Source organism: Catharus ustulatus, chromosome 4 (assembly GCF_009819885.2).
Source record: "Catharus ustulatus isolate bCatUst1 chromosome 4, bCatUst1.pri.v2, whole genome shotgun sequence".
NCBI classification, from domain to species: Eukaryota; Metazoa; Chordata; class Aves; order Passeriformes; family Turdidae; genus Catharus; species Catharus ustulatus.
In genome coordinates, this window is record NC_046224.1 from 21,695,629 (window position 1) to 21,717,545 (window position 21,917).

The following is a 21,917-nucleotide window of genomic DNA, read 5'->3' on the forward strand; positions in this document are numbered from 1 at the left end:
AATAACATAATGAGCTGGCAGAACTTGGTGCAAGGGTGGGTGTGTGGGTGTAGTGCTTCACCCTTATACAGTTTCTTCTTACACTCTGTAAAGCCCAGATGACCAGTTTAAGTTTTCTACCACAGGAAGTTTCACAGCTCTGGCCCATCAAACTAAGAGCCACAAATTCAGCTCCTCTGCTAGCTGCAAGTCCAAAAGAGCTTAAGCCCATGTTAGATACTTTGAGCTCACTTCATTTGCCCAAAAGTAAGTGCCAAGCCTATGGAATTAAACCCTGGGAACAGATCTCTCATACCACTGCGTCAAATTTGCCAGCCACCTGAGGGTAGTTTGGACACTCCAGTACATCTAAAACAGCATCTACACATCTACATCAGCCCAAATTAATCTAGCCACGGGGTCATTCAGCTCTCAGGACATCTTCTCCCACCAAAAGTACAGGGAGCCAACCACTATGGGTAGCAACAATCCCAAAGTGCCTACCCTCCTAATGTATAACCTCTTTGCATTGCCCAAACATCCTTGATTGTCTCCTCTTGTTATGCTTCAGTTGCATGCCACTGCAGTGAGCTTGCACCTTTCTTCATTGCCTGAAAATCCAACCAGGCTGTTTGCACAAGAGCTTCCTTCAGAACCTTAAAAATTGAAGGCTGGGTCAGTAGTTTTCAGGTCTAACTCTGAGGTAGCTCTATGCCTGTACTTAAGTCCTGATAGGCTACACACGTCCACAGCAGCATGTCTTTCCCTAGCGGCCTTCTGTGTCCTCTGTTTCAGCCAGGAAATCAATTCATTCGCACCTAATGGATGACTCTCAAAGAGAAAAAGCTTGGTTTTTTCTTGTCCTCAAAATACATAATTTTTGTCGTCAAGCTGCACCACAGCATGCCACAGAATCTCACACCTGGGTTTCACCCTGAGAAGATGTCTCTTCCACCTCTGTTTCTCTGGTGAGTCTCTCCTGGACATCACCATTCCTGATAGCTCTTAATCCAGCCCACTTTGGAACATAGATGGTGCTGGACACTCCTCCATTCCCTGGACAATGTCTACCAGAGCTTTACTACTGCAAAGTTCTTCCAAGTATCTGAACTAAAGCCTTCCAGCTGCAAATACAACTGCAATATTTTCTGTCATCTTGTCCATGGGCAGGGAAATCCAAATAGTTTATTCTTCTCTGAAGGTGCATTTTATGTTTTTGAGGACCATTGTGCTGCTGCTTCTCCATGTTCTTTCACTGCAGCTAAAGAAGCCCAGTTTCTTTAGTCTTTCTTTGCAAGCTGTATGATATGGACCTGCAACCATTCTTGCCCTTATCTTTTGGTTGTATCCTATAGGTCTTTCCTTGATTTACCTTTGGTTGGTGAACATGATCGCTACCATCAGAACAATCTGATCAAGACCCAAAGATGCTGAGAAAATATTAGTGTAAAAAAGCTTGCAGTAAGGCAACACAAGCAATGCTAGTGAGAGTTCATGTTTATTATTACTCTTCTCAGGGCCTCTCCATATTATATCATGTCTTGCCTATCCTTCATTTTCAGCTTGCAAGTTCTTCAAAACTGCAACTCAGTCGTGATCTGCATGCAGGTAGAGATCAGTTTGTTTCTGGAATGTCAGTCATCACTGCCAGCACCATCTTCAGGGCTTTCACTGTATTCTTTTCTCTATGCAGCTTGGATTGTGCACATAGACACAAGCACAAAGCCATGCCCCCAGTCACCTGTCCTGGTAGAGGAGGTGCTCTACCAATTTTAAGCATGGAATTTGCAAGTGTTGGTGGCGTGATGCTGTAGGCACTTCAAAATCTACAAAATTGCATCCCAGCTAGGAGTGTGCCAGCTGTGCGAGCCCAACAGCACAGGCAGAAAATCATACTGCAAACCTTAATCTTAGCACTGGTACAAGTCTGTGAGGAGAGCAGACTAAAGTGACTGTGCAGCTCATTCTCTATTATTAATGACTCTCTTGTACAGATACTTCTCGAGATTCATTCCTAAAGCATTCCTCTCCCCTCTGCACAGCCATGGAGTTTTGACATTACAGACATTTTTTATTTCCAAGGTGGAACTCTCAGCTATTTCTAAGTGACTATAAGTTTTCAGATCATCCTTTCACCCTAGTTCTTTTTAGTTCCCTCCTGCATTCCCTCACAATAACATTCTCTCCCTTCTCAGCAGTGGCTGGGACTCCTCACAGCTCTGAATCCAGTTGCCACATCAACTCTTCCTGAAACCCTAGACTCTTGTCTTCACTACTCAAACAACTCATGCCTTGATTTATTAACAAACAAAAAAAGGAAGCTAAAAAAAGGGGGACCGAACAGCACTAAATCCAATATGTCACTTCTGGGAGAGCACAAAATTACCTTGTGCTCCCTCAGACTTTGACTTTGTGGTTTATCTTATTATTCAGTACTCAGTGATGTTTCAAATTCTCTGTCTTGCTTTGCATAGCACTTTCACCCATGAATTGCTCTAGATAAGTCCAAGAAAGGAGTTATCAGTTAGTCCAGCTGACTGCAGTGAAGTTGGCAAAGAATTCAATTAAAGTCCCTTTTAAAGGAAGATGTAGTGGGGGTCAGACCCACAAACAAGAAAAAAAATCTGTGAAAGTCTGTTGATGACATATGGACACATGCAGGTCAGGAAAGGGAACAGAGCAGCCTGGAGACAATGCAGAGGTGAGGGAGGGCAGGTCAAAGCAAAAGAAAAGAGTTCAAATATAGCAACTTTAAAAATAGTTGTCCTTGCAAAACAACTGAGATGAAAGCAGAGATCCAATTGGTGGAAGAAGCCTCCATCACATGCAGTTATTGCCAGAGCAGTGCACACAGTAGGATTGTGCAGCCTCTTTGCAAGTTGGATTGCTGTGTACAGACCTGCTCTGTGCTGACCCTGCACAGAGCAGGAGGCTGAAAACCTTGGGCAGTGCAGCATCACTCCAAACAGACAGCATGTCGGGGATCCCACATCTTCCATGACCACACCTACTTGTGCCTGCTGCCACCACACTGCCTTTTGGTGTGGCCAGCATTACAGACACACCAGGTGTCACACTTCAGGATCCCACCATCACATACAGACAGAGTCCACCCACCACCAGCACACCAGGAGTCTTCTGGGTGGGCCAAGTGTGTGAACATTCTGCAGGCTCTGTGCAGTTTCTCCACCCAACAGGTAATCTTAAAGCCTTAAATATTCCTCAGGAAACATTCAGCAGTATATAGGTTTCCAATCACTGTTACGTGTCCCTCAAGCTTGACCAGAAATCTGTAGTGGAATCACTGAGCTTCACCAGTCCTAGCCAAGAGCTGTTTGCACAGCTCAAGTGTTAATATGAATGATAACAGAACACCACAGTCATATCTGTTGCAATGAAGGGCTCTATGAAATCATAGCTATGGTACGCTCAACTTTTGGTTGCATGCATGTAGAGGATGGAGATCATCTGTTTATCCAGTCTCAAGTCGTGCCATGGATTTAATTCTTGGAAGTTAAACACAGTGGGACAAAAGGTATCTACTGAATAATCCCAGGCAAACACAAAAGGGAAATTCGTGAGGCAGAAAGATGCCACTTACTACACTCATGTTAATATCATTAGGAATGTAGATGTTCATTCAGAGGGAGAAAATTAACTGATTAAAAAGACCTTGAGAGGAGAGGTGACAGCTAAGTACAGAGGAATTTCAAATCTGCTTTGTTTGCACATGAGACAGCTGGTTAACAAATTATGAAACACTTTGAGAAATTCAGAGGATGTCATTTGGTGGGGGAGCAATTCCATTTTTCACCCATTTTCACTAACAAAGGAAGGTCAGATCCTCCTGTGTTCTGAGTACTAACAGTAGCCAACCTACTATTATGTGGGTTCTATTCACTGGGCAGCAGGGTGGAGCCCTGCGCAAGTCTGGCAAACCTCCAAAAGACTTAACAGGGGTCAGAATTTTCATCCAAGCAATTTTAAAAGCTTAGTAATCATATTAGTGCAATTTCTTAAGCACGTCTGTAGGGCAGGGAGGCAAAGTAAAAAAGCAGGGCACTACAGACAAGGCAGCAACTTCCCAGAGCTGGGAGATAACACCTTCCTTTAACCTTCTGATGAAAGCTGCCTCCTACCTGCAAGTCAAAGACAGAGGAATGAAAACTATATCACTTCCATGTGAGTCCTGGGGCACAGAGCTACACCTGAGGTAAGCAAGTCTACTGGGCCACAGACATTTAGGGCAAGTTTGACCTTGAGTAACCAAAGGCCTGGGAGAAGCAGGGCTGCTTTCCATGCAGTGAAGTAAAAACGCCTGGAAAGATACAACCTGCCAAATATTTATCAAGTTTATGTATGTACATATAACTCCAAATGTCATGGTCACTAGGCACCAGGAATGAAAGTGTGGGGGTACAGCTGTTGTATTTTTTTTGTTTTTTCAGTCCTGTAGATCTCATACTCCCATCCCTTCCCCACCAGTAATTCACCCTGATCATTCAGTTGAAAAAGCCAGCTCTCATCTCTCAGGCTGCCAAATTTTGCTGGCAGGGCTACTGTCTTTTATTTGACTGCAAAGTGCCAAGTACATTTATGGGCACCATATAAATAATAAATAAAAATATCCATTGTTTCCCTCTCCACTGATGTTATAAGCAGGACAATCCTTTGCTTTCCTCTCACCCTTTCCCCTTACGTAACTCTCCAAAGACAGCTTTTTCCAGACTGCCAAGCAATTAGCACAAAAGCAACCAAATTTAACTACTACCTCCAAAGGGGGATAGCTCCAAGAGCTGGTGGAAAGGAAGATGAAAAGAAAGGGTCAGTGGTGGCCAAGGCCTGGGAAAGGCCAGGGAGCTGTGGAGGAAGAATGCAAAAGCTGCAAGCTAAGGACTACACCACAGTCCCATCACCAAAGTCCCTCATCCAGTTACTCTCATCTGTCCCTCCAACAAAGTCAGGGATTTGCATTTCTTCCTTTCCAGCAAGGATGAATTAAGCCTACAGCCTGACTGAGTATCCCCTCCCTTTGTATCTTACCTGTTTAAGTTCCCAACTAAACTGCATTTTAACTGTCAATGATCCTGAACAGTTCCATTAGAAGTTTTTATTGTCACTAAATCATAGAATGGGATGGAAGGGACCTTAAAGATCATCTAATTCCAATCCTCATGCCATGGGCAGGGACACATTTCACTAGACCAGGTGCTCGGAGCCCCATCCCACCTGACCTTGAATAGTTCCAGGGATGAAGCATCCACAACTTCTCTGGGCACTACTTCCAGTGCATCACCACCACCACAGCAAAGAATTTCTTTTCTAATACCTAATTTAAACCAATTCTCTTTCAGTTTGAGGCCCTTACCTCTTGTCCTGTCATTATGTGCTCTTGTTAAAAAGTCTCTCCCCATCTTTATTACAGGTTCTCTTCAGGTACCAGAAGGCCAGAGTTAGGTCACCCTAAAGCCTTCCCCTTTCTAGGCTGAACAATCCCAATTCTCTTAGCCTTTCCTTGCAAGGAGAGGTGCTCCATCTGGTGACCTCCTCTGGATTCATTCTAGCACGTCCATGTTCTATTTGTTCAGAAGACAACATCCCAGAGCTGGATGCAGCACTACAGGTAGGGTCTCCCCAGAGCAGAGGGGGAGAATCCCCTCTTTCATCTTGCTGCCCAGGCTGCTTTGGATGCAGCCCAGGATACAACTGACCTTCTGGGCTGAGTGCACATTGGTGGGTCGTGTCCAGCCTCTTGTCCACCTGCACTCCCAAATCCTTCTCAGCAAGACTGCTCTTGACCCCTTCATCCCCCAGTCTTTTTTGATCCCAGGGAAGTCCCTCCAGATGAACAGAAAAAGAGAGAATCCTGAGAGGTCAAGTGGAGGCTAAAGTACGACTGAAGCAGGGGGAAAACAAAACATATTTGAAAACCCACTGACTTTAAACATTTATAGTCTTAAAAACTACTGAATCCCATTTTAGCACACAGGCACAGAGGTTTGTTTCAAAGATTTCAGAAAGCATAAAAAATATCCCAATACAATACTGCAGAATGTCTAAATGTATTATAAGCACATCCATCTTCAACTGCAAAAATTTATCTGAGATTATATTTATGTATACAATAAATGTAAGTCACAAAACAGCAAGATCTATTACAAACATATGGTATGCTGTAGCTATTTAATAGCTATTTATTAATAAGAAAATTTTAGCATAATGTAATTACACATAGTACACATGCATTATGTGTGTTTACACATAATATGTAGCTGCACTACATAATATTTCTAAGTTCTTCATGCTATAGTATCTGATGATTTACAAGGAGATGCAGAGAAATAATCAGATTTTAAGCCATAAAATTTCAGACTGTCAGAGCTCTGAGTTTTTTACACTTCACTATGAACCAGTGTTTCTTGTATTAAGCACTAGTTGATACCACTGTTATTGATAAAGATCATATTTCAGCAAAAGACACAGTACAACTCATTTATAGGGAGATGTACCCCTAAAAAAGCACTGTGGAAAGAAATTGAACTCTACCCCATGACATAAGATCAAGAGATAAGAGATTCAAGAACTTCTTTATTTGGGGAGGTTTTTTGTCAGGTAAGGTGCATCAGATGGAAAAGGTTATGATTTATCACAAGAGGTCAGGCTTGGAAATGGCATGGTCCTTCTTCTGTCTGCCTAACTCGTATCTCCACAAAGGTGTTCTGGCAATAAAAATCATACTGCTGTTGAAAGATTGTGTGCTTTCTGCCTTTGGACACCGCCACATAAAACTTCCTTTGTATCCTGCCAAAATGTGTGGAAGTACCACAAATGTCAGTTAACACTAAATGTTTAATCCCGTGGAAGATTTGTACTGCCTCTGAACCACCAACTTAGACAATCTTCCCCTAACAGAACTCACAAGGCACAAGACTGACCCTCACTTTTAGCCCTCTTGAAAAACATCTAGCTGAAGGTGTGTCCTCTGCATTTTCCCTGGACTTCTTCAGAACAGGTATTTGTTGTGCAAAAGCTGCAGGCTCAGGGAAGCATTTAATTTCAATCATGTGAATAATAGCCCATTGACTTTAATGTCACCGCTCATGAGCACAAAGTTAAGCACACGCTTAAGTGTTCTGCATATCTGGGATCCCTGTATAATTTCGATTTAATGTGCTGCAAAGTACAATGTGGGAAATAATTCATTTTTCAGTTTCACAGCCAAGCATCTATTACTGCCAGAAAAGAGCAGATCCTTTTATTTCTGTAGGTTTTTCAGTGAGGCTTTTGTTTTGTATCAACTTGAAATGTTCCATTCACCTCAAATCTACCTGTGTTGTTTTGTCTTCCAATTATCTCTGTCTGTCCTCTTCCTTTGTTACAGGGAAAAAAAATCTTTTCTCCACTTTTTATTCACCCTTAAATGTAGGTCAATTTTATGAGTAGTGCCTTTAGAAAATTACAAAATACATGTCAGAAAGTATTTTGTATGAAGTATACTAAAATGAGCTTTTTTGGAAAATACTGGGAATTCCTTCTGCCTTCTTATACTCTCCTCAAGCTTTTTTTTTTGTAAAATACTGGCCAGTTTTAACTTCAAAACCTACCTTTCAACAAAATAAACAAACTCATATCTATTGAAAAATTAACTGACCTATGCTGCATTTGTCTCAACATTTCATTAACATCTTAAAAAGCAAATAAATCAAATACGTGTGAAATTTCAGCAATCTATATTGATTTGCAGGCATGCAGAAATCTATTTCTCTCCTTTTCATGTCAATTACAAAATTACCATTTTGACATTTTATTAGCTTCTTTGGCATTTCCAACTAATTCATAGGAAAGGATACTATTTTTTTTATTATTATTATTAACCTACTGCCTTCTAAATCATTTTATTTAAATGCCCTGCTGGCTGTCCACATTTGCTTTTATTCTATTACTAGTGTATATAAATGGCAATTACGTATAGCTATTAGATTACTTCACACATTAGTTCATTTTATATAATCTTTCCTGTATTTATTGCCTTCGTTAGGCTGAAATACCGCAGGCGCTTGTTTCTCTAATGTGTCTGAAGCTCTCCCACTAATGGAAATTGGGTTATATCTTCTGATTACACTCAGATGAAATCCAGACCCAGGAGCTGACTGCAGTATTCTGTGACAGGCCCTCTTACCACTGGGGCTTTCACAGGGGTCAGGGCAATAGCAGTCCCCCACACAGGTCCTGGATGGATGCAGGAGGCAGAAGGTGCTGCTTTGGCACCTGCACAGGAGGAAAGTGGTTCAGCATGCCACAAGCATAGGGACCTGGAAAGGAGATGCTGTCAAGAGCAGGACTTTTCTTGCAGAACTCATGAGGCCAGCACTGCTCTCAGGCAGGAGTAGGTTTCTCCTCCCTCAAACTGCCCATGGCTGCCCCAGAGTTGAGCGCTAAAGCCTGATGTATGATTTAGCAGCTCCAAGGGTTAACATGGGGGAACTAACAGCCATCATCAGGCAGGTTCCTGTATCAGCTCTGGCACCTGTTTTGAGCCAGCTATGCTCAAAGGGTGGCATTCAGCAAGGTGAGCATCACCTGGGACAGAGAGAGAGTGACAGAGGTCCCTAAGTTCATACAGGGGGCCTCCAGACACCCTCAGTTCAACCTGGTACCCTGGGTTACCCTGCTTACCCTGAGTGAAGGCATCCACTCCAGCCCAGCTCAGACAGACATGTTCCAGCATCCACAGAAGCACAGTGGGGCCATGATGTTAGTCATTGTCTTGCATGCTATTAGGGGTTAATGCCGAGGCATAGGCAAGACATCATCTACTCCTGAGACATCTCATTTCAGCCTGATTTCTGGGGAAGTGGGTTGCCAGCAGCTGTAGGCACCTCTTAGAGTGGTTTTTGCCAGGTAAGACCTAAGGAAGACAGTCCAAGGAGACCTTCAGGGTAGCTGTTGCAGCCAGCCAGACCTTGACAAGTGCATCCCAGCCAGGCACAGTAATGGATTTTGTGAGTGCATCTGGCATTTTGGTTGCTCTACAGTGTCAGTTAGACACTTTCCCCAGGTACTGTTGAGCTACATAGACATTTGCAAGCAGATCTGGGCCTAGGCAAGTAGGAACAATAATATCCTTTTGTTACTGTCACTTTGCCTATTGGCTTGGATTACACCCTCTGCTGAGTCCTTGTGCTGGACACAGGTACCCTTACCAGCTGATGGAGAAGGCTGGAGACTAATCTGCCTGAGTTCTGCTGTGGACACCATATCCTACACTGGGGATAAAAGAGATGGGAAGCAACAGTCTTTTCTCTTGGAAAACGGTCTTTCCCAACTGGCTTTGAACAGTGACTGCCTCTTTTGAAAGTCTGAACTGGCTTTAAGTAGAAGTGAGGTAGAACACAGCACACCTCCATGTGCCCTGGATGTGGCTGTGCCCTTCACCCTGGCCAAGCAGTGCAGTGAGAGGGTGAGTGAGTTCAAGCAGTGTGCAGGCTTTGGAAAAGGGAAAAGATGAGATTCAGAAGAGTGAATTCCTCCCAGACCAGGGAATCTTGAAGCAGTGTGACAAATGTCTAGATGACTGATCCTACCCTTCGCATATTCAGAGAGTAAAATCTTTGAGCCCAGTAGATCAAGCTCATTCACTCACTTATTTTGGATGGAGTTAGTCCCACCTGCCTTTATTGCCCAAAGGCAGCTGTTGGCCTTCAGTTACACCAGCCAATTTTCATTTGATTCCAAATGCTCTGGTAGATCATAATCTTACCCAAATATTGTACTTGCACAAGCAGCTACATTTGAGACATACCACAATTCTCTGACTATGTAGTATGGCCTTTCTCTTCCCCAAGGAAAAAAGCACATATGCTTTAGTGTAGCAAAAGTAAATACAGGTATGTTGGCAGAGAAACTAGAAGAAAATGGCCTCAATCCAATACACACAGGTGGGCCTATGGTGAAATCAACTAAAACAGACCCAGAAATTTGTATCCAAAGGCTCTGTGAAGCTCCAGGAGTCACTGCTTTCAAATGGTGTTTCATGCACATACCTCTGCAGGTATGAAGAATACCTTGAAAAACAAGAGAATGAAAGCATGTTCTCTCCATGGGCCTAGGCACAGCCTCAAATAATAGATCACAAACAAATGGGTACAAACTATCCCATTTAGCTCAGACAGTTGAAAACCTAATGATGACAAACTAATGTTACCTCTGAAAGGGCTGGCTGGTTTTGATCAGTATCTTTCAATCTGAAGGAGCTTACAGCTTCTAAGGAGTCTTTGCAAAAATCTCCACCTGACAGAAGAGCATCCTCCCCTCCACCCCATCCTCTACACAGCACATTGAAGAGACAGTGTGAAACAAATTGAGGTCAAAATTAAAACAAATAATAGGAGAACTTCTGCATGGATTGCATTATTCTGTGCCCCATTTTATTCCAAGAAAACAAACAAACAAACAACAAAACTAACAACTAAATTAGTAAGAAAATTTCCTATGATTAATCCATCACAGAATTTCCAACCTGCTGAGCAGGATGCTGTATACACAGGAGGCCTGGTCACAAATTATTTCTAGACTGTCATGAGGGACACAAGAGTCAGCAACTACAACCAACCCAGAAGCCACAACTGACACTTGCAGTCCTCCTCTGGCTGCTATCCCCAATAGCAAAGTGTGCAACCCGTTGCTATTTGGCTGCCCTGCAATGGCATGACCCCTTAAGCAGCCTCAGTGACTGAGTAACAAGCTCAGCATGGGCAATTGAGCCTCACAATACTCAATGCCTTGTGAGTAGACTTGCCACAAAACAAAAATAAAGCAGTGTGCAAAGCATTACACCCTCACGAGCCAGACAGTACTACCCTGCATATACCAGCAATCTCAAAATCCTCAAGTGTTCAGAGTCCAGCAAAAGTGAATGCTCTGCATGGACAAAATGCTGAGCAGGTAAATGAGGCATTGAAATGCAGTCTGAACAGAAGAAGATTTCTTGTGCTAAGCTTCCAAACACCTTGCAAAAAAATGACAGTATAACTTCAAATGCAAGCAACAGTAAATCATCCAATCCACAGTGATTTACCCCCATGGACAGAACTTGTTCTCAGAATAAATTAATAGATCATATTTGAAGACTTATGGCCAGCATTCCTACCCAAAACTAATTATTCAAACCTGAAAACACAGGTTACAGCCATTATGCACGTCATCTCCAAAGCTCCATTAATTTGTTTCTTGCTGACAGTCAAGGTGTGGTTTGGGATCATGCAAACAAGCACAGTTCAGTTCTGTTTATAATTCATTCCTGAAGTCCTTAACACATGTAAAAGTTCAACTGAATACCAGTGGAAAACAGTTGTGCTATTTAAACTTGGGTCTAAAGCTATGATGCGACTCTGAAAACCCCTGCCCACTTTCCTTGTGAAAGGAAAGAAGAGAGGGTAGAGCAGCCTCTTCTGCGGAAAAGGCTGCTGTGAGGGTTTGGGTGGATACATTACCTTTTTGTCGCTCAAGCCAGACACCTGGTCCACGTATTCTTCTTGGATCATGAAGGCAGCCAGATTGGCAGTGTAGCTGGCCAGGAAGATGACAGCGAAGAAGGCCCACACCGACACCATGATCTTGCTAGTGGTACCCTTGGGATTCTGTACTGGCACAGAGTTGTTGAACACCAGCCCCCACAGCAGCCAGATAGCTTTGCCAATGGTGAAAGAGGGACCTCCTGGTTCTAGAGTGATTGAGAAACACGATCACACAATGAACATCTGAGAGTAAGCGGTCTGCATTTCCAGTCTCAAACACATCTTGATTTCAGACTAAAGAGCAGAATCTATTGCCACTTGTGAGGTGAGCATCTGCAGCTGCACTCCACTAAGTTAACGCTACCCCACCTCAGCAAAGTGCAACCTGGAAAATTATTTTTTAAAAATGTCCTCAGATTTCCATATTTTTTCTGTCTCATGGATTTCCACTGAAACCTTACACTAGGGCCTGTGTTTTTATTTGATTGAACTATCTAGAAGCCCACACATTTAATTTTGGTTGAAGTGTTGTCCCCAGAAATAGAATTTGCTCAGAAGCGTTCTATCCTCATTTCCAACTCTTCAAGGGTGATGTCCTCAAACTCCTAGCATGCACCTCTGTAAAACACGGCTCTCACTGTACTTGTAAAGGTATGAGGAAGAGCACCATCTGAAATAACAGGGCTCTACAAATACTTCTGCAAGAATGTTTCATTACTCAGTCTGCTGAAGATTCACGAACCAGAGAAGAACACAGCTCCCTTTCCACATATTTTGTGTCTAAGGTACATGACAGTAACAAATATTTGGCCCACTTTAGGAAAATCTGCAAGTTTGCCTTAGATAGTCCAGGAGCAGCATTTTAAAAGCTCCTATTTTCCCCTTATTCACTTTTCAGTGTGGAAGTTCACTCATACCCCAGAAACCATGTGTGCTAATGAAGCACTAAATCTGAGAACTTGAGAAATGGCACCTGTCTCCCAGCAATCTCATACTCCCAGCACATGCTGGTTCCATCAGTGGGAACCCAACCCACCAAGAATTTCTTCAACTTGAGCACAAGAAGAGCACAAGAGAGGGAGAATGCAGAAGTGGCCACTCTTTGGATACTGAGAAGATCCTCTTAGGATGACTGGTACAGTTCAAGCATCTGTCATGCCTCCAGTGGTGCCAACCTGATCAGCATCTCATGCTTTATCTCCTCAGGCAGGCTGATTGAGTCCTGGTGCTGCTGCCTGTGGTTAGGATTGACTCTAGCCAAATAGCAAAAGGGAAGAAAGTTTTATCATGCTTCTCCAAACCTCTGAGCAGAGAATTGCATAGATCATCTGGAAACACTAACCATGTTACCCTAAATACAACTGAACAATGCAAGGGGCTGGTTTTTCATCCAGGGAACTGCACACTAAGTTCAGAGCAGAATCACCACCTGGAAACTGGTGCCTTTAAATTCCAGGGAGATAAAGATTCTAAGAGAAACATGGTTTGGCAGTCTTTGGTTTTTTTATATGCTGGAGTGGTATCTTTACATCCCTCTCTACCTAATGTGCCCTAAGATATATAGGTGAAAAACATCAGTGGGAACTGTAATGTGGAAGGAAATCTTGAGAAGTTCCCTTCTGAAAGCCTTCCTCTCTCCACTGATCACTCCCCATGCTTCCACAATTACTTTGTCAGACACAAACCAAGATTGTAATGGCAGATTCCAATCCAAAAGTCTTGATGTCCATAAAGAGATAATGCAGGTGTTTGAGGCATACTGTCAGGGGCATACTGTAACAGTTCAAATGCAGCCAAAGTAACATTAGCCAGGGTTCTCATTACCAAAATCAGCATTGCAGTCTCTGCATCAGATTTCTGTATCTTCATATTTCATCCCTCAGGGATAATATCTGTCTGATCATGCCATACTCTTCATAATTACTCAGAAATATTGATACTTGTAGCTGCAGTTTGGCTAACTTAACAACTGCACAACTGCACAGCTGTACTAAAAACTGCTTCCAGTTCCATATCTATATTAATGCCTCCTAGGAGACTCAGGTTTCTCAGTACTTGTGCCCACAGATCCATGGGGTTAGGATCAGATGCCATAAAGGCCTTCCACAGCTCCATGTTACTAGACAAGTTCTCCACTTCCCCATGTATGTGGTTCTGCCTGCATGCTCATTAACACTTTTTATTTTCACTTCTCTCTAATTTGATGGCATAAATTCACTCAAAACACTAGACATGGGAGCAAATGAGTGCATTTCCCACTGACTGTCTCTCTCCCTCTATTCTCTATGAACCAATAAATACAGAAAGGTTTGAAGGGTTGCTTCACCAGAGGATGAAGATCTGCATATGAAAGAAGACTCAACTTGCTAATTTTCATGTAAATAACAGAAAAAAGTCTGCATCTTAGGAAGGACAGGTGGCCTTTCTTTATTTCATATGAATGCCTTCTGAAGATCAGAACCACAGAGATGGATCACTTGCTTGTTCCCAACTTTCCTGCTGCCCTTGAAAAATAATTTTTTACCCACTTCCAAGAAAACGAGTTTCCTATTCTCTCAGTTGGTCTTAGAAAGTCAGAAAGGCAAGTAGGGGAAGGACCTGACCAGGTGACAGATGTGGATTCTGGAGGACATAGCACTATGCTGGGAAGCCAGCAGAATGGCTTGCTCTCCAGGGAGATGTAGCACTGAAGGATGGATTGACAGTGCTGAGCCCTGTGATTGTCTTAGAGCGCAGCATCATAGCCCTGCCAGCACTGGCTACCAGGGCCCATTTTCCCTCAATGAGAAACAAGTTGGAGCTGGTATGTGTTTTAGACATGAAAAGCGACACAGCTCCGTCTCTCACGCCAAGCAAATTATCCATTATACACATCTGCTCTCTTCAGAGCCTTTTTTGTGCCTCCATCCCTGTCCTCTTTAGTCTGAATGCAGAGCTCAGAGCAGGCTAGATCCATTCTAGGAAAAGGAACGCCCCAACAAACGGAATTGGAAAGCAGAGGGGATCATAGCAAGAAGCAGCTCCCCTTACCTCTGCCATCAGCAAGGCACCGATTGTAGCCCACAGGGCTGAAGTACTCAAAGACGAAGACAGCCACCGCAGAGATGATAAGCAGCATCACAAACATCATCACCCATACGTCAGCACTGAAAGGCTCTGGAGAGGAAGAGAAAACCATGGTGAAAGACCTGATAACACCTCCTTTGCTCTCCAGAGAAGCCCAGTGTGGGGCAAACTGGGTTGGGGAAAAGCAGAAGTTAATACAGTCTTCAACCTGATTCTGAAAAACTTCTTGAACTGGGAAAACTGCAGTTGCTGTCTCTGCAATGACTGCATTCCATCGTACTGTTACATTCGTGACACATGGTTCCATCTGGAACCATACACAGCCATTGTGGCATGCATTGATATAATAAAACACATTGATAAAAGATTGTTCCCAGGAAGTCCTCCAGCACCATCTGGAGAGAGTGGGGAAAATCAGGCAGAACTGGCAGAGTTTCAGACAAGCATCCAGCTTGCAAGATACTATCGAGCCAAAGAGCTTCTCCAAATTTCTAAGGTTCAACCATAATGACTGTATATTTTTTAGTATTCCATCCCTCAAGCAATGGGAACACTGGCTCATTCTAGAAATGTTAGTGTTCATGTTCTGCAAGTATTTATCTCTGCCAGGTTTTCTCCTTCTCCTAGCCTAAACAGAAAAAGATAGGACTGAACCAGACCAAAGAAATAAAGAACTTTGCTCCAGAGTATAGCCAATATTGCAACTTCAGTTAAATTGCAGTTTAAAATTTTGGAGATAACTTTAACAGTACTTTTACATACCCCAGCAATATTGGTGAACTTGCTAAGGGAAAAATCTCCTGAAGAGTTAGTAGTCATGAAACTCATATTTTAAAAGGTCTGGGAAAATTTCATTACCCATATAAAAGTATTTCTGTTTGTGAATGTTCTCAGGACTCTGGCAGAGAGCAGACAGTAATTATATAACTCGTATACTGTGCTTGCAGCATCATAAAGTATTTTATAAAGCCAAATAGTAGACACTAGGAAGACATGAATGTCTTGGGGAAATCTTGGGCAGTATCATTTCCGTATTCTCTGATCACCCTCCATCGCTGAAGGACATTAGAAATGCCTTTATTGCTGACACAGTGTCAGCACAGAACCAATGGTTCAACTGTTCTTGAAAAGGTCTATTAGTTCTCTAACTTCTACTAGGTGTCAAGGGAGGGTCAAGTTAACAACGTCTTTACAAATAATGTCTCTCAATGTGCAACTATTTATTGCCAATTGCTGTCACTGAGTGTTACGTTATCCCAGCTATAAGGTTTGAATCAATTTTCCTCTGGCCTACACTCTTTGAACATACTATTAGTTGAGTCACTGGGAAACCACGTGCTGTGGTGTATGTGACAACTTTGAGGGAGCCCAATTTTTCTAGGATTAGGCATACAATTGCTGAAAAATGCCTTGGCTTGAAGCTCATTGTCAATGTCTATTTGCACTTGAATTTGCCTGGATTTTGCTTGCCTGGGATTCAGTTCTAAAACATCACAGTATATTTTTATACCCCTGTCCCACAGGTACTCTCAAAAAAGAGTTTTCAGGCTAAGAATCAAAAGCAACCTTCACCTAATTTTTTTATGACCATTGGTTGAAGTTTTAATTTTAGATTGAAACAATACCTAAGAAGGCAGAAGGTGAGACAGTTCCATTGCTACGTGACACCATGACACTGATTCCCGTCTCAATGAAGGGCACAGAGAAATCCACCACTTCTGAACGTTCCTCATTAATGGTGAGGGATCCCACAGCCATATAGGCCCGTTTGGTGACAACCTGGGGGAAGAAAAGAAAAAGATCACACACAGACACGAGGTAGATCTCAAGCACCACAGTCAAGCCCCTTCTCATCTTCCTGCCTTTCAACACAATCCTTTTACTCCTGTAATCCCATTCCCTATATTGTTTGTAGCATCTCTCCTTTCTAATCTTTCATCAGGACACCTTCTTTCAGAAAACCTATAGACATTAATCTTCCCCGCAAAGCTGGTATGTGTACAAAAAATAAATCCACAGAGGTCTTAGGATAAACACATCATCCACGGAGAAGACGTCTTATCTCATTTTTCTGTCCTTGCTTTATCCTCCCTTTAACACTGCAAAGCCTTATTTCATTCTTTATTCACCTTATATACAACCTAAGCATAATCTAGGTTGCAGCAACCGTGGTGAATGGCTATCAGCCTCTTTCTAAGACTGTGTAGGCCAAATTTGTGAGACCACAGAGAATAATAATTAATGGTCAGACAAGAAAGGTTGTCATGGTCGGAGTGCCTGAGCAGATTAATTCACTCAGCGCCAAGAAAGAATGCAGGCCACTCATTTCTAGAGTCACCTCTGTCCCTGCCTCAGAAGTGGACCCAATAATGATGGGAGGCTAGATCTGACCCACATCATCCATCCCAGGGTTGAAGCCCACTGTGCCCTCCCTCTGCTGCTGACCTCTCCAATCATTCCATTCCACGTCCCGTTGATCTTTTTTCCATGCTTGCCATTAGTCACCAAGTAGAGGTCATAAGTGAACTTGACAGACTTAGAGATTTTCTTGAGGATGTCTATGCAGAATCCCTTGCAACATTTCTTCATGTAATCTGGCTCCTCATCAGTTTTGTTCCTGAACCATCACAACAATAATGGGTTAAAAGACTGGGAGAAACTCCTGTAATTCCCCTCTGTTGTCAGTTTGCATTCCCCCTCCCACTATATAATTGTGGTATCTGTGCTGGAGGGTGAAGGGACTCACTACAACGATTTGCCCAAAGGGGCCCATTAGGAATGACATGGGACAGGCTGGGCAAATGGAGGTGATTTTCTAAAAAGGATTATAGATTATGATGGTATTGGCCCAACAGACACTTTACACTCTGCTGAGAATGAAGAGCCCAAGATGAGCAGAGAAATACAGGGGTGCATACTCAGTCACTATGCGTTTTTGGCAAGGGACCGTATTCCTCATGCAGGTGCCACTTAGGGGGTCCACGTTCTCCACAATGACAAACGGTGCCTCTTCCAAGGTCACGATACTCAGGTGATCGTCCTCACGTTCCTCAGAGTCAGGATACAGCTCAAAGCGCGGCCACACATAATACTTCATCTGCAACTTTTTCTCTTTCCATTTCCCCACCTGCAGAGACACAAACCACAGAAGATAGGCTTGTAATTGTCCCATCCCTTTGCACCAACCAGAGCTACTGCAGGACTGGCTAAGAGGACCATTCCAGAGTACCTAAACTCATGACTCATACAAGATGGGGACATTTCTGGGGAGAAGGCTCTAAGTAAGTGGATCCAAACAAGAGGGAAGTGCAGAGCAAGGAAGATGTCTGAGCTCTCTCATCTCTGATGGTCTCACTTTCTGGGAGAGTGAGTGGATAACCACAGGAATGTGTAACTGTGGTCAAACAGACTTACATCATTCAACTTTTTCAGCCAAAAAACAGGAACACAATTACTTGATTATATACCTTAGCTGGAAACAAGGAATTGTTTTACGTTTCTGATGCATGAAAATTAATACCGAAGAGTATCTACGATTTTTAAATCTTCCTGGTTTTCCCTAATTCTCATAACTTCCAAAAATTTCTATTGCAATTTTAGAACACTTAGTTTTTCATTTCCTAAGTGAATAGAGATTACATCTTCAGTAGACAAAAAAGAGGGTGGGACTCAATTATCTTATACCTTCTGCTAAGAATGAAAGCTGCTTAGAAGCCACTGCAGTCCTTAAAGAGACAATGCATGTAAGCCCACCCATTGCCCAGGCAGACCATTTCTTGCAAAAAAAAAAACCATCCAGGAAAAGAGAAAACTTGAACATCAACTGTACTTTCAACTATCAAAGTCTCGCTTTTGTTCTCAATTCCCCCTCCCACCATCACAGTTGACAGTAATTAGCACCTTGGCTGGCAACCAAAGCTGAGAGGGTGAAGAAGCTAACTGGGCTTTAGAAGAAGCTTTCCTGTATGATCCTCAAAGCAAGTCCTGCAGGCCAGGACTGAGACATGCTGACTTGATGGAAGAGGCAGTGTAGATGTGTGGGAAGCTTGCATGACTGCTCTTAGCAGCGTACCTGCTTGGTGGGTAAACAGAAAAGTTTCATTCCTCTCCAATCCAACACCCCTCCCACCACCCCCAAATTTCAGTCATTTATTTATTTAAATGACAGAATGGGAGGGAGAAACACTTATTAAAGGCTCATTAGGTGTCAATGGTTAATCTGTGAAACTCAAAGCCCAGCTGGGGTTTGGCATTTGAGAGTACCCAGAAATCACATAAAACATTTGTCACCTTCAAAACAAACAAGCCCTTCATCTGGCCATGAAAGAAAAATCCCCTCTGAGGGGATTGTGGCGGGAGAAGAAAGGAGAAGAAATCACCCAGAGACAGAAGTTTCCACATCCATCCTCTATTCTTGTGCGGGGTGAACACAACACCCCAGTGAGCACAAGGCAGGAGGGTTGTAAAAACATTGGCACAGTGTGTGGGCAGCTGGTCTTGCCTTCCCAAAGGCAAAGAATGCCAAGAAGAGCTTGCCCTTAATGTTCCCTCCACCCATGAGGATGGTCTGTACTCACGCTTCTAGGCCTGGATGTGGAAAGTGAATTTCTAAAGGAATAAAGAGCAGAGACATACATGCTTATCCAGGGTCTGCTCAGCCCTGGACTTCCCACTCATTCAGCAAGCAGGTCAATTTATCATCATCTGAGCCAGAGATTTCTGCAGTGCTACTTTAGTTCTCAAGTAACTGAGCTCAAATCCCCAAAAGTAGTAACTGCCACACGGGGCTCAGCAGGGACCAGTGATTAAGATGCTGCACAGAACAGCCCAGTTTTCATCTCAGTAACATTAACTCATCATAGAAATAAGTGGCTGATGAAAGAGACATCTCGCACAATCTCAGCAGCACTTAGATAGCTCAGTAACAGGCATGATACAACCCCCTAAGTGATAAATTAGATCAGATAGGTAGACCCAACCCATAATTACCTAGAAGTTCTCTGGGACAGAAAGGGGAGTTCATAAGGCTGTGTGCCAGGCACGTCTCACAGTGTTGTACTACACAGAAACATTATGAAATTAGGATAACAATGACAGCATTGCCACAGCCTTCTGTGCACTACATCACCTCACCTGCAAATACAGTAACACACATCCATTCCTCATCATCCCAATAAAATCATTCTAAATTGCCCAAAGAGAAGGAAAAACAGGATGTAAATAAATGTTCTGGCCAAAATTTTCAAATCAGCTATGGATTGCCTCAAAAATAATTGCAAATGTTACATTTTATTGCTAACCTGAACAATCAGACATGCCATATACCTCCATACATGTACAGATATGAATAAGAAAAGCCAGAAAATCATAGTGAATTAAAAGAGATTTCTTTACATGCTTATGCATGCAAAGGTCTAATGTATATGCACATAGTTAAAGAAGGATGGGCATAAGCACCATATGGACAATAAGAAATGCCACATGTGCAGAGGATGGAGACAATGCAAGATAAGGAATACACAAATGTGTATCGTACGCTAGATAATCTGCCGTGAGAGGGAAGGAGCAATTCACTGTAGGGACAGAAGCTAGCAGAATTAAATGTCACAGATTTGTCCAGGTAAAGATGCCTATGCCTAAGGAATATAACCTACCAAGCTGTGTAGAGCAGAGCAAAGCATTTCTAAAGTCTCAGGGTACTTGGTAGTAACAGCCTATGAACTGTTATTACTTGGGTTTTGAGGAGTGCTTGCCTCAGCAAAAAGAGGAAAAATAAACTATCCCAGGCATCCTTCAGTTTGGTCACCCTGCAGTTTCAAGACCCATTCAGTGTTCTCCAATCAGTCTAGTCATCCAAACTCCCACTAGGAACCCTGAGGGTCACAGAATCAGTAAAAGTATGATTTACCAAAATATGAGTATTGGTCTAATACCGATACTCAACTGTAACAGACAAAAGACTCTCTAACAATTTAAAGTTAGAAAGTGTCTGTTTATTCAGCACTGGGTAGCAGCATGGGGTAGCCCCCTAATAAGCATTGCGAAATTACAGGTGGTCACAGAGTCTATTTATTAACAAAAGGTTTAAATAAATACATATTCATAATACCAGCCCCTCCCATCCCCTGCTTCCTATGGTAATTAGCTTGAATGGCTATTAAGCATGCGTGGTTGGCTTCTTGAATTAAGTCTGGGGTCGTTTTTGTGGGGAGGGGTCTTAGAAGGAGGAAGTAAGGCAAGTCTTCCTCGCCCTGACCTTTTTATTAATGACAATACAAATGGCTTTTGGGGCAACTCCAGTTTTGCAAAGAATGAGTTTCTGGTTGCAATTGTTCATTTTCTTTGGACCTAACTACTAGTTTCATCCTTTCCCATTGCAAGCACAGCTGAACAAATATAAATTGACAGGCAATCAATTATTTAAGTTTCAGGTAACCATCTCAAGCCCACTTTCTTTTAACTTTTAACTAAAATCTTAATTTCTTTAAGATTAGTGTTTCAAGTAAAGATACTAGGGATCTATAAAAACTCCTTCCTAATAATATTCTCCAATCCCTATGTAATGTTACTTTATGTCAGGACACAGCCCCTAAGAAACAGAATTTTATCTGCACTGCCCCTTGCTCTGTCTGATTTTGTCAAGGAAGCAAAGTCACTTTGGTTTGGGGATTAATTTGTAGGTGTTGAGGGAGGGGAGTAGCTAACTTTTACCTCAAATATATGATCCTATTTTGGATAAGAAGATTGGAAGTAGAAGGCCAACACGTTTGCAAAAAAGGGAAAAGTTAATCACATATGCTGTTTGTTTGTCTAAGCATATAAGTTATCCCATGCAGACAAAAGGCAAGGTTGCCTATGCAAGGGGAAAACAAGTGGGAGCCTTCTGAAAGCCTTGGAGCCAGCTGGCAAATTGCCTTAACCGCGGTATAATGCAGCCAGAACAAGAGAGTTCTGCAGTATGTTAATGCGCATCTTTAATGAAAGGTGCATCACATTAGTTCCTTGAAACTAATTCTTAACAGAGGCTTTTCTCTCCTCCCAAGGGACGCTAAGACTTGTAACAGCCATTTGTGGCAGATGTTTCTCTAACCTGTCCTTACACTGACAAAGAGTCCATGGTCTCCACAAGCAATCTATTCCAGTGCTTAGTTGTCCTTCCCATTAAAAAACGAGGTTTTTCTCCTGATGTTTAACCTAAGTCTTCTTGCTGCAATTTATACCAGGAGAGTGTATTTCCTTATTCTCCTAAATGTGCTCTTTTCAGTGTTTTCAGGTCAGTAAGATATTTTTAACCCAGAGGAGCTCATAGTCTCATTCAGTGGCTATCTTAGTAGCTTATTGGAAAAAGCAGCGACC

At 42.6% G+C, this 21,917-nt stretch overlaps 1 protein-coding gene across 1 annotated transcript in view; it reads right to left on the reverse strand.

Annotated features, from left to right (window-relative positions):
• GRIN2B (glutamate ionotropic receptor NMDA type subunit 2B) overlaps positions 1-21,917 on the reverse strand; it is a 206,584-nt gene that overhangs the window by 15,811 nt on the left and 168,856 nt on the right. The window contains exons 5-9 of the mRNA XM_033058313.1: positions 17,480-17,688; positions 17,007-17,178; positions 16,187-16,340; positions 14,526-14,651; positions 11,472-11,701 (exon numbers count right to left, since the gene is read on the reverse strand). Coding sequence (XP_032914204.1) covers positions 11,472-11,701; positions 14,526-14,651; positions 16,187-16,340; positions 17,007-17,178; positions 17,480-17,688 — 891 coding nt within the window. The remainder of the gene's footprint in view (positions 1-11,471; positions 11,702-14,525; positions 14,652-16,186; positions 16,341-17,006; positions 17,179-17,479; positions 17,689-21,917) is intronic.